We start from the raw sequence: 12,121 nt of genomic DNA, 5'->3' as shown, positions 1-12,121 counted from the left end.
TTAGTCCTGGTTTACTCCTGGTTTAGTCCTGGTTTAGTCCCAAATTAGTCACGGTTTTGTCCTGGTTTAGTCTCGGATTAGTCCTGGTTTAGTCCTGGTTTACTCCTGGTTTACTCCTGGTTTAGTCTCAGATTAGTCCTGGTTTAGTCCAGGTTTAGTCCCGGCTTGGTGCTGGTTTAAGCCAAGATTAGTGTAGTCTTTATTTTAGTTTAGTCCAAGATTTGACCTATGACTCCTACATAAACCATGTGACTCTACATAAACCATGTGACTCCATATAAACCATGTGACTCTATATAAACCATGTGACTCTATATAAACCATGTGACTCTACATAAACCCTCGTGTTCAGTCTCTCGTGTCTTTCTCTCTCTGACTCTGTAAAATCACATTTAAACTCCAGGTGAACACGTCTCACTGCACAAACCTCTCGTCTCGTCTCACACAATTTAACTCCATTTAAGAAATGTGCTTTTATTTCAACTCTGAACTCGTCCATTATGTTTACAAAAGAAAAGCACCGGACGACACACAAACATTCTGTATGCAGTGATGGTTAGTCCTGGTTCAGTCCTGGTTTAGTCCTGGTTTAGTCCTGGTTCAGTCCTGGTTTAGTCCTGGTTTAGTCCTGGTTCAGTCCTGGTTTAGTCCTGGTTCAGTCCTGGTTCAGTCCTGGTTCAGTCCTGGTTCAGTCCTGGTTCAGTCCTGGTTTAGTCCTGGTTTAGTCCTGGTTTAGTCCTGGTTTAGACCTGGTGTAGTCCTGGTTTAGACCTGGTTCGGTCCTGGTTCGGTCCTGGTTCGGTCCTGGTTCGGTCCTGGTTCGGTCCTGGTTCGGTCCTGGTTCGGTCCTGGTTTAGTCCTGGTTCAGTCCTGGTTCAGTCCTGGTGTAGTCCTGGTTTAGTCCTGGTTCAGTCCTGGTTTAGTCCTGGTTCAGTCCTGGTTTAGTCCTGGTTTAGTCCTGGTTCAGTCCTGGTTTAGTCCTGGTTTAGTCCTGGTTCAGTCCTGGTTTAGATTTTGTGCATATCTGAGCACATTTCTTTACAGACACACGTGGCTCATTTTCATATCAATATAGTGAAATCTGCTAAACTTTTAAAATCTGCTTTTGTGTTTGATACTTTCCCCTTGGGTCATTTAAGATGAACAGAGGAGTGTGAGGAGCCGAATCTGTGAGGAGCCGAATCTGTGAGGAGCCGAATCTGTGAGGAGCCGAATCTGTGAGGAGCCGAATCTGTGAGGAGCCTAATCTGAGGAGCCAAATCTGAGGAGCTGAATCTGAGGAGATGAATCTGTCTGAGGAGCCGAATCTCTGAGGAGCCGAATCTGTCTAAGTACTGGAGTCTGGGGTAGGACACATTCAAATCAAACAGAACAAAGCCTGACCCACAAATTAATTATTTTAAGTGGCCTGAGTCTAGACTTATTTTTTCAGTGGGACTTTTCCGTGCGTCATGTTCAGCAGCTCGTCGTCGTCCGCCTCGTTATTTGGACTATTCTTCTGTAGCCTGGCACGATTATTACTACATCCAGTTATTGTCCAATACATGACAGAAGGAAATATCATTTTTGAGGGTCAATATTTATTGTGGTGTTTTTTTTAAGAGGTTTGAATAAATAAGATCCATGACTCATTTTACATACAAACTAAAGACTAACGTGTTTCATTCTGCTCTTTATTTATTGCAGCGGGTATAATATGGTTAAAAAACACATTTATAATATTTTTTGTGGGTGATTCTACTTCAGGGTCATTGTGTCCGTGTTTCAATATTATCATCTTTATTCAGCAGTGAACTGAACTTCACATTTTATTATTGTGACAGGCCTGTTAATACGAACAAACAACAGTAACAATAAGAAGATCATACCTGGATTATACCGGGATTATAATTGGATTATACCAGGATTATATCAGGATTATAACTGGATTATACCTGGATTATACCAGGATTATAACTGGATTATAACTGGATTATACCTGGATTATACCTGGATTATAAATGGATTATACCTGGATCATTCATGGATTATACCAGGATCATACCAGGATCATACCGGGATCATACCGGGATCATACCAGGATCATACCAGGATCATACCTGGATTATACCTGGATTATACCAGAATTATAACTGGATTATAGCTGGATCATTCATGGATTATACCTGGATCAAACTTGGATCACATCTAGATCGCACCCGGATCATACCTGGATCACACCTGGATTATACCGGGATCATACCTGTATCACATCTGGATCATTCCTGGATCATACTGGGATCATACTGGGATCACATCTGGATCATTCTTGGATCACACCTGGGTGACTGAGGGATTACACAGACGTGCACAAACCCTGATACTTTGGAGTCGTAAAAACACAGTTAATATCCAGACTCACAAAACTCTGGTGATGAGACTTTCGGCTCCTTTGTGAGATCCGAGTCTTTTGGATCTGTTCTCTTCAAAGAGCCGCTCAAAACACTGACTCTTTTTATATTTATTTATGTAACAAAAGCCAATGTGAGACTCTTTTAACTGCAAACTAATCCCACAGAGGAAGCACACAGGCTCAGATGTGTTTAAAATGGTTCAAACTGAGAGTGGGAGAGTGTTACCGTTTGAAATGAAGCAGAATTTAAATCAAACGCTTCACTACAATAATAATTAAAAATCAAACTGTTATTACGATGTCAATGTTTTACGATGTTTTTTGTTTGTTCTCGTGTCGCCTGCTCTGCTTCTGTGCCCAGTCCGGTGTCGGTTCAGCTTTAATCAGTGTAAAAATGCATGAAAATGGGAAAGAAAAAAAAAAGATTCAGCTCAGATTCAGTGAGTATCATAGCAACCGAAGAGCCAATCCAGAGCGAGGATGTTGAAGGTAACGACTCGTCCTGTTCGCAACGTCGGCTTTGTTCAAGTTTACAACGAAGAAGATTCAACTATCTGCTGCACTGGTGTAGGCCGACTGAAGTCCTGGTTTAGATCTAGTTTAGTCCTGGTTTAGTCCTGGTTTAGTCCTGGTTTAGTCCTGGTTTAGTCCTGGTTTGGTCCTGGTTTAGTCCTGGTTTAGATCTAGTTTAGTCCTGTTTTAGTCCTGGTTTAGCCCTGGTTTAGTCCTGGTTTAGTCCTGGTTTAGTCCTTGTTTAGTCCTGGTTTAGTCCTGTTTTAGTCCTGTTTTAGTCCTGTTTTAGTCCTGTTTTAGTCCTGTTTTAGTCCTGTTTTAGTCCTGTTTTAGTCCTGTTTTAGTCCTGTTTTAGTCCTGGTTTAGTCCTGTTTTAGTCCTGGTTTAGTCCTGGTTTAGTCCTGTTTTAGTCCTGGTTCAGTCCTGGTTCAGTCCTGTTTTAGTCCTGGTTTAGTCCTGGTTCAGTCCAGGTTTAGTCCTGGTTTAGTCCTGGTTTAGTCCTGGTTTAGTCCTGGTTTAGTCCTGGTTTAGCCCTTGTTTAGTCCTGGTTTTAGTCCTGTTTTAGTCCTGTTTTAGTCCTGTTTTAGTCCTGTTTTAGTCCTGTTTTAGTCCTGGTTTAGTCCTGGTTTAGTCCTGGTTTAGTCCTGGTTTAGTCCTGGTTTAGTCCTAAAGACTCGACACATTCACACATTATATTTGTCTAAAATGGAACCAGACGAGTGATTTTATGAACTTTTTGAGGAGTATCAGTGTCTTAAGTGAAAATAAATGTACAAAAGTAAAAATGAGGGAGATGTTTGTCCAAACTCACACAGACGTCCTCACGTCTCCAAAGAGCAAAAATAAATCCATTTGGAACAGTTCAATGGCTGATGTGTGTCCACTTTGTAAACATCTTTAAACTACCTGAGCTGCAAACACAGACTGGAAACAACTAGTCCATGTTAATGTAAAAGGAGGAAAGACACATAAATAAGTAAATAAATTACTCTCATTTCATGTAACACTGAGAGAATATCAATTAAGTCTGAAGTATATAGACCTTATTTGGCCCCGCCCACTTTTACTGTAAATGCTCCTAAACTGCTCCGTCTTTGTGGCGCTGCTTCTTCATTTCAACTGAGAATCTGTGAAATGTTTCGCTGCTAAAACCTGAAATAAAGTAGTTTGAGTTGTGTTGAATGATCATGTGACCAATGAGTCGACTGGCTCTGGAGTCAAAACTACAACCAAAATAAAACCACCTGAATAGTAACGAGAGCCCACAGCCTCCGGAACAAGGTGAATTTAAATGGACATAGCGACCCCGCCAGCCGCCGCGATACGAATAGGAAGTGAGTCTGGGCTTCCGGCTCTGACTCTGGCTCCTGCTTTTCCAAATACGGAACTCAGCTCCAAACTGGCCCCTAAAACTGAAACTCCACATGAGCTTCATTTGACTGGAGCCACACCTCTTTATACAGACTATGGTTTAGTCCTAGTGCGGCCTTGTTTTAGTCCTGTTTCAGTCCTGTTCTAGTCCTACTTTAGTCTTGGTTTAGTCCTGTTATAGTCCTGTTTCAGACCTGTTTCAGTCCTGTTTTACTCCTGCTTTAGTCCTGTTTCAGTCCTGTTTCAGTCCTGTTTAAGTCCTGTTCTAGTCCTGTTTCAGTCCTGTTTCAGTCCTGTTTCAGTCCTGTTCTAGTCCTGTTTCAGTCCTGTTTCAGTCCTGTTCTAGTCCTGTTTCAGTCCTGTTTCAGACCTGTGTTTTTCCTCCATGCTCACACACAATGACGTGTCTATAAATAACTCCATGTCTGTGAGTGAGATAATTACACGGTGCATCTGATGAGTGCTACATTCAAATGCTTCTCTTCAAACTCCGTAAACCTCATCAACGTGTCACATTCAAATGCGTCCCCTCAGACTCTGTGAACCCCAATCACGTGTCACATTCAAATGCGTCCCCTCAGACTCCGTAAACCCCATTCACGCGTCTCATTTCCTCTCGTCTTTTTTCTTCCTGTTTGTGTTACAGAGGTGCTGCTTTTTACGCACCGCCATCAAACGCCTCGTCTCATTCATAATCAGATCTGTATTCAAGTCTACAAGACACAAGCACCTGCTGCATTCAACAGGCTGAGGGACCATTCAAGTCCTGGTTTAGACCTGGTTTAGATCTGGTTTAGATCTGGTTTAGATCTGCTTTGGTCCTGGTTTAGATCTGGTTTAGATCTGCTTTAGTCCTGGTTAAGACCTGATTTAATCCTGGCTTAAGACTGGTTTAGTCCTAGTTCAGTCCTGGTTTCATCCTGGTTCAGTCCTGGTTCAGTCCTGGTTTAGTCCTGGTCTAGTCCTGGTTCAGTCCTGGTTCAGTCCTGGTTTAGTCCTCGTTCAGTCCTCGTTCAGTCCTGGTTTAGTCCTGGTCTAGTCCTGGTCTAGTCCTGGTTCAGTCCTGGTTCAGTCCTGGTTCAGTCCTGGTCTAGTCCTGGTCTAGTCCTGGTTTAGTCCTGTTTTAGTCCTGGTTCAGTCCTGGTTCAGTCCTGGTTTAGTCCTGGTTTAGTCCTGGTTTAGTCCTGGTTTAGTCCTGGTCTGGTCCTAGTTTAGTCCTGGTCTAGTCCTGGTTCAGTCCTGGTTCAGTCCTGGTTTAGTCCTGGTTTAGTCCTGGTCTGGTCCTAGTTTAGTCCTGGTCTAGTCCTGGTTCAGTCCTGGTTCAGTCCTGGTTTAGTCCTGGTTTAGTCCTGGTCTGGTCCTAGTTTAGTCCTGGTCTAGTCCTGGTTCAGTCCTGGTTCAGTCCTGGTCTAGTCCTGGTTCAGTCCTGGTTTAGTCCTGGTTCAGTCCTGGTCTAGTCCTGGTTCAGTCCTGGTTCAGTCCTGGTTCAGTCCTGGTTCAGTCCTGGTCTAGTCCTGGTTCAGTCCTGGTTCAGTCCTGGTCTAGTCCTGGTCTAGTCCTGGTTCAGTCCTGGTTCAGTGTTTTTGTTCTTTGTTGTGCCTGTTCTTTTTCAGGTAAATGTCCTGACTCTGGTCCGAGCTCTGGGACAGTCCTCAGTTTCTGCTTCTTCACTTTTTATCAGATTTTAAAAATAAAAGTTTGGCGTCTCGTTTTCACGTGGAGCTGGTGACGGGGTCTAAAAATACGACGTGTTGATGGAGCTGCGAGCGGAGGGAAGCCGTCACTGAAACACGTGAAACGAGCAGCGCTACAAGAGACAAGAAGAGCAGAACACCAGCCACTCCTCTGCAGCCTGCCCCAGGACGACCACAGCAGAGCGACGTTTAAAGAGGAGGTATTTACGTCTGTGGGGTATTAAAGAGGAGGTATTTACGTCTGTGGGGTATTAAAGAGGAGGTATTTACTTCTATGGGGTATTAAAGAGGAGGTATTTACGTCTGTGGGGTATTAAAGAGGAGGTATTTACGTCTGTGGGGTATTAAAGAGGAGGTATTTACTTCTCTGGGGTATTAAAGAGGAGGTATTTACGTCTGTGGGGTATTAAAGAGGAGTATTTTACTTCTATGGGGTATTAAAGAGGAGGTATTTACTTCTGTGGGGTATTAACTGTAACACATCACATATTTATATCACCACGTTTCCTTTTTCGTAAGTTTCACCTTCGTTTTTGACGCTCTGAGTCCCTCCTCTCTTTGCTCTCTGTGCTAAGCCCCTCCCCCTTCAGAGCACGATCACAACACAATCAGCTGCATCGCACTAATGAAACTACTGCACATCACACCAGGTTTGTGAAGTCGTAGGGCACAGTTTTGCATCATGTTTTTGTAGATTTATGGAGAGTTGTCGTGTGGGAGCGTGGGTGATGTAGGTTTGTGGGTGGAGCCTTGTACAGAATTTTACAGCTAACCACAATGAGCCCGGGAGAGATCTCTAGATGACTCAAACATGACTCTAAAATCTCTTCAGACGTGTTTTTGATGAAGGGACGATGTTGTATGAAGCTCAAAATAAACACATTTTCTATAAAACCTCCTCTTTAAAACAAAGTGAGACATCAGTCCTGTGTTTTGGTTGTGAAGAGGTTAAGTCCAAGTTTTAGTCCAGGTTTAGTCTTGGTTTAACCCTGGTAGTGCTTATCTGGCCCTGGTTTAGTCCTGGTTCAGTTCTCCTTTAGTCCTGGTTCAGTCCTGGTTTAGTCCTGTTCTAGTTCTGGTTTAGTCCTGGTTTAGTCCTTTTCTAGTTCTGGTTTAGTCCTAGTTTAGTCCTGGTCTAGTCCTGGTTTAGTCCTGGTTTAGTCCTGGTTATTCCTAGTTTAGTCGTGGTTTAGTTCTGGTTTAGTCCTGGTTTAGTCCTGGTCTCAGTGGTTTTATTTCTCGCAGGTGTCCTCCTCATGGTCCTCCTGGTCCTCCTCTTCCTCCTCGTCTCCTGGTCCTCCTGGTCCTCCTGGTCCTCCTCTTCCTCCTCGTCTCCTCGTCCTCCTCGTCCTCCTCCTCGTCCTCCTCTTCCTCCTCGTCCTCCTGTCCTCCTCGTCCTCCTCCTCTTTGCAGATGACTGTTTCTTTTATCTGGCGTTTTCCAAACTCAAAGCTGGATTATTGTTGAATCCGCACTCGGATCCTTCCTCCCAAATATTTGAACTGCGCGTCTCCTGGTTCCACGTCATATTTGACCCATTTAAGTCTTAATCTGAGACGGGCTGAAGAGCCAAGAGTTTAACCCAAATAAAAACAGGTACTGTGCAAATATGACGCCGCGAGGAGGAGGCGGACTCCAGAGACTCACTGTTCGGATCAGGGAACGTTTAGATTCCTGGGAAAACTCACTCGATCCTGATTTTAATCTCAGTCACAGAAACACGACAAACCACAAAATAGTCCCTGTAATTTTCCAAACAGATGCTTTAGTTGTGTCTCATATTTCTGATACAAACTGGGAACATTATGGAATCAATCAAGTGATTTTATTTTATTTTTCAATACTTCACTGTCGACATGACATGACCAAAGAGAGGCTGCCAATCACACACACATACACACATACACACACCAGAGCACCCCCACACACACACATACACACACACGCACACACACACACACCCACACACAAACCCACACACACCAGAGCACACACACAGACACTAGGGGCGAGATGGGGTTAAGTGTTTTGCCCAAGGACACAACGATAGTGTTCATTCACCACCAACTAACAACAACAACAACAACAACAACAACAACAACAACAACAACAACAACAACAACTAACAACAACAGCAGCAACAGCAGTTTCCAGTGGAGTCAGTGGCTCCTGTGGCTCCTGTGGCTCCTCACTCTGAGCTGCAGAGGCTGCACTGGCTCTGACTCATGAGGTGCAGGTCCTGAGGTTTAAGCAGTGACCAATCAAATCAGAGAGACTCAGGAGGAATTCAATCATCCTTAAACTACTTCTCCATCGTGTCCAGTGTTTTTCAAATTACAAATAAATCGGTAAACATTTACCTCACACCTCAGATGTTTCGATACTCAAGACTGATAGACACAGGTGAGAGAGACGGGTGCACATAGACAGGTGCACATAGACAGGTGCACATAGACAGGTGCACATAGACAGGTGCACATAGACAGGTGATAGATGCGGGCGAGTACCTTGTAGGGGATGACCACAGCTGATCCTCCGCTGATGCCGACGATCGGGAGAGACGTCTGAGTGGAGAGAAAGTCCAGGATCTGAGCCACTTCTGCCACCTGCAAAATACACAAATATATAACAAATATATGAAGTACAAACTTATACTTATGTAACCAGGACGGGAGGGCATCTGACACACGGGGAGGGCATCTGACACACAGGGAGGGCATCTGACACACACAGGGCTACAGGAGGAGGGCAACACAATATTTGTTTAAACCAGGTCTGGTCCAGAGTGAGTCAGAGCCTGAGCCCCGGGCCCTGTCTGAGAGAGAGAGAGAAAGAGAGAGAACAAGAAAGAGAAAGAGAGGAGAGAAGGACAGAGAGAAAAGGAGAGACACAAAGAGAGTGAAAGAGGGAGAGAGACACAGAGGAGAGAGTCCCACAGACACCACCAGGGCCCCGTCTGCAGCTCTGTGATGTTTAGCTCCAGAGTCCAGGGACGTCTCCAGACCTTTTAACTGGAGCCGTGACAAAAGCAGCTCGTCCGTCCTGAAATGTGAGACTTTGGTGTTTCTCTGGTCGGTCTGAGCCGAGGCCCCGGGCTCCACTGGACCAGAGATAAAGAAACAACACACGGTCCACAGCACGAGCGGCCCGGGGTAATGAACAGGGTCTGTGTGCGTCCACGCTTTGAAACATCCGACATGTTACAGGAAGTGACCTCCGTTTGTGCCACAGACGGTGAAAAAAGTGAACCGAGGGAGTGTGACGGGAGTGTGACGGGAGTGTGACGGGAGTGTGACGGGAGTGTGACGGGAGTGTGACGGGAGTGTGACGTCACCCACAGCGTTCGGCTCCAGTCAAATGAAGCTCATGAGGCTCGAGCCACGAGTTACAGCGGCTAATCTGCAACCAGGACCCATCCATTTTCTTCCTCTTATCCGGGGGCCGGGCTGCGGGGGAAGTAGTTTAAGCAGGGACTCCCAGACTTCCCCCACCCCAGACACGTCCTCCAGCTCCTCCGGTGGGACACCAAGGTGTTCCCAGGCCAGAGAGACAGTCCCTCCAGCGTGTCCTGGGTCTTCACTGCAGCCTCCTCCCGGTGGGACATGCCCAGAACACCTCCCTAAGGAGGCGTCCAGGAGGCATGGTGAAAAGATGCCTGAGCCACCTCACCTGGCTCCTCTCGATGTGGAGGAGAAGCGGCTCTACTCCGAGCTCCTCACTCTATTTCTAAGAAAGCTCCCAGTCACCCTGCGGAGGAAACCCATTTCAGCCGCTTGTATCTGCGATTTTGTCCTTTCGATCATTACCCAGAGCTCATGCCCATAGGTGAGGGATGAAAACTGCACTGCTCCTCCTGAATCTGAGCTTTGACTCTTGGTCGGATTCTCCTCTCCAGTCCCTGGAGTAGACCTTACCGGGAAGGCTGACGAGTGATTCCCCTGTGATTGGAACACACCCTCCAGTCCCCCTTCTTATACAGAGGGACCACCACCCCGGTCTGCCATTCCACAGGTACTGTCCCCGACCGCCACGCGATGTTGCAGAGACGTGTCAGCCAAGACAGCCCCACAACATCCAGAGACTTGAGGTACTCAGGATGGATCTCGTCCACCCCTGGAGCCTTGCCACTGAGGAGCTTGCCAACCACCTCAGTGTCTTCAGCCAGGGCAATGGACGAGTCCACCTCCGAGTCCCCAGTTTCTGCTTCCTCTTTGTAAGACTTGACAGTGGGATTGAGGAGATCCTCAAATTATTCCTTCTACTGTCCGTCAACATCCACAGTGGAGGTCAGCAGCTCTCCGCCCGCACTGTAAACAGTGTTGGTGAAGCACTGCTTCCCTCTCCTGAGGTGTCGGACGGTTTTCTAGAATTTCTTTGAGGCCATTAGTTCGGGGGTTACCGCCACGACAAGCACCGCAGACCCCACGACCACAACTATGAGCAGCTCCATCGACAATAGAGGTGGAGAACATGGCCCACATGGAATCCATGTCCCCAACCTCCCCCGGGATCAGGGCTCTGCTGGAGGTGTGAGTTGAAGACTCCCTTGACAGAGAGGTCCGCTAGACGTACCCAACAGACCCCCTCAATATGCTTGGGCCTGCCAGGTCTGTCCGGCTTCCTCCTCCGAGTGTCTAAGACACACGGCCGGAGATCAGATGACACAACAACAAAAATGATCATTGACCTCTGGTCTAGGGTGTCCTGGTGCCACGTGCACTGATGGACACCCATGTGCTCAAACATCATGTTCATTATGGACACGATGTGACTAGAAGTCCAATAACAGGACACCACTTAGGTGGAAAGTTGTTCTTCCCAATCACGCCCCTCCAGGTCTTTGCCCACAGAGGCGTTGAAGACCCCAGTAGAACAACGGAGGTCAGGTACTCTGCGCTGCTGCTTGGCTCGTAGGCCGACACGACAGTGAGAGACCTGACCCAGACCCGAAGGCGCAGGGACTGGACCCTCTTGCAACCAGGACCCATATGTGAAAATCTGACCGGTGAACAAAAGAGCCAATCCGGAGCAAAATGGTTGAAGGTACACGCCCTTCTCGCTTGTAGCCATTTAGGGACAAAATAGTGAAATAAATATGGGTAAATATCAACATTTTAAGGTCAAAATGACGAGCCTGACAGCAGCACTTACACAGAGAGGGACCACTTCTTAGGTCTTAATCCGGTCTAAATCAGATCTAAACCAGGTCTTAATCCGGTCTAAATCAGATCTAAACCAGGTCTTAATCCGGTCTAAATCAGATCTAAACCAGGTCTTAATCCGGTCTAAATCAGATCTAAACCAGGTCTTAATCCGGTCTTTTCTCACCTGCGCGTCGTCTCCGTACACCACATCATCCTCGAACACCACCCCGTGCAGTCTCTCCGTTGCCATGGTCCCACAGAGCCTCGTGAGCAGGTCTCGGGGGTTGGTGTCGTTGACGAGGACGGTAACCGGAGCGACCGCCACGGGGAGGTCGGCGAAGTTCTCTGCGCTCAGACGACCTTTGACCTCTCCCTGGTAACTGGATCCGGAGAAAACCACCGCCACGTTCACGCTCGGGTGCAGGACCAGCGGCCGCGCCTCCAGGACGGCCAGCAGGGGGCAGCACAGGAGCAGGAGCACGGGGGGGAGGGGCCGGGGGAGAGGGGGGAGGAGACAGGGGGCAGGGGGGAGGGGCATGCTGGCTCACTGCGGCCTGGAGACAAAAGGGTAACACATATATTTGTTATGACCGCGAATCTATGATCAGACATCGATAAGACACTCCCCCTCTGTCTCCACGACGACAAAGACTAGTGGACGCTCCAGGTACTGCACTTCCTGGGAACATCAGCCTGTACTTTTTTGTAAATTCATGCGCGTTTCTGTCGTCACGCGGTGGGCGGAGTTAGCGCGTCCTCTTCCAGATCTTGTTTTACTTCCTGTGGTCGTAAACAGAACAGCTGCGCGCTAAAGGTTTTAATGCGTTTCCAATGGGAGAGTTAGCGTTAGCGTTAGCGTTAAAGCGTCGCAAACTGTGAAAAACCAGGGTGTTTTTTGTGACTCGACCTCACGGGAGAAACACCAGAGCCTCAGAAAACATCATCACATCTAGCTCTGTTTCAGGAGGGTGATTATTTATAAGTCTTTTCTTCATAGTTTGGCCGAG

The 12,121-nt window shown here is 47.0% G+C and overlaps 1 protein-coding gene across 1 annotated transcript in view; it reads right to left on the bottom strand.

The window, feature by feature from the left end:
• Nucleotides 1–11,652, bottom strand: part of LOC117387611 (glutamate receptor ionotropic, NMDA 2C) — a 73,095-nt gene extending 61,443 nt beyond the window's left edge. Inside the window, exons 1-2 of the mRNA XM_033985149.1 lie at nt 11,299–11,652; nt 8,478–8,576 (exon numbers count right to left, since the gene is read on the bottom strand). Of these exons, the coding sequence (XP_033841040.1) occupies nt 8,478–8,576; nt 11,299–11,652 (453 nt within the window). The remainder of the gene's footprint in view (nt 1–8,477; nt 8,577–11,298) is intronic.
• Between the last annotated feature and the right edge of the window lie 469 nt (nt 11,653–12,121).

The sequence above is a fragment of the Periophthalmus magnuspinnatus genome, chromosome 19 (assembly GCF_009829125.3).
Source record: "Periophthalmus magnuspinnatus isolate fPerMag1 chromosome 19, fPerMag1.2.pri, whole genome shotgun sequence".
Lineage (NCBI taxonomy): Eukaryota > Metazoa > Chordata > Actinopteri > Gobiiformes > Gobiidae > Periophthalmus > Periophthalmus magnuspinnatus.
Note: the sequence above shows the minus strand (reverse complement) of the source record. Positions and strands in the feature narration are given on the sequence as shown.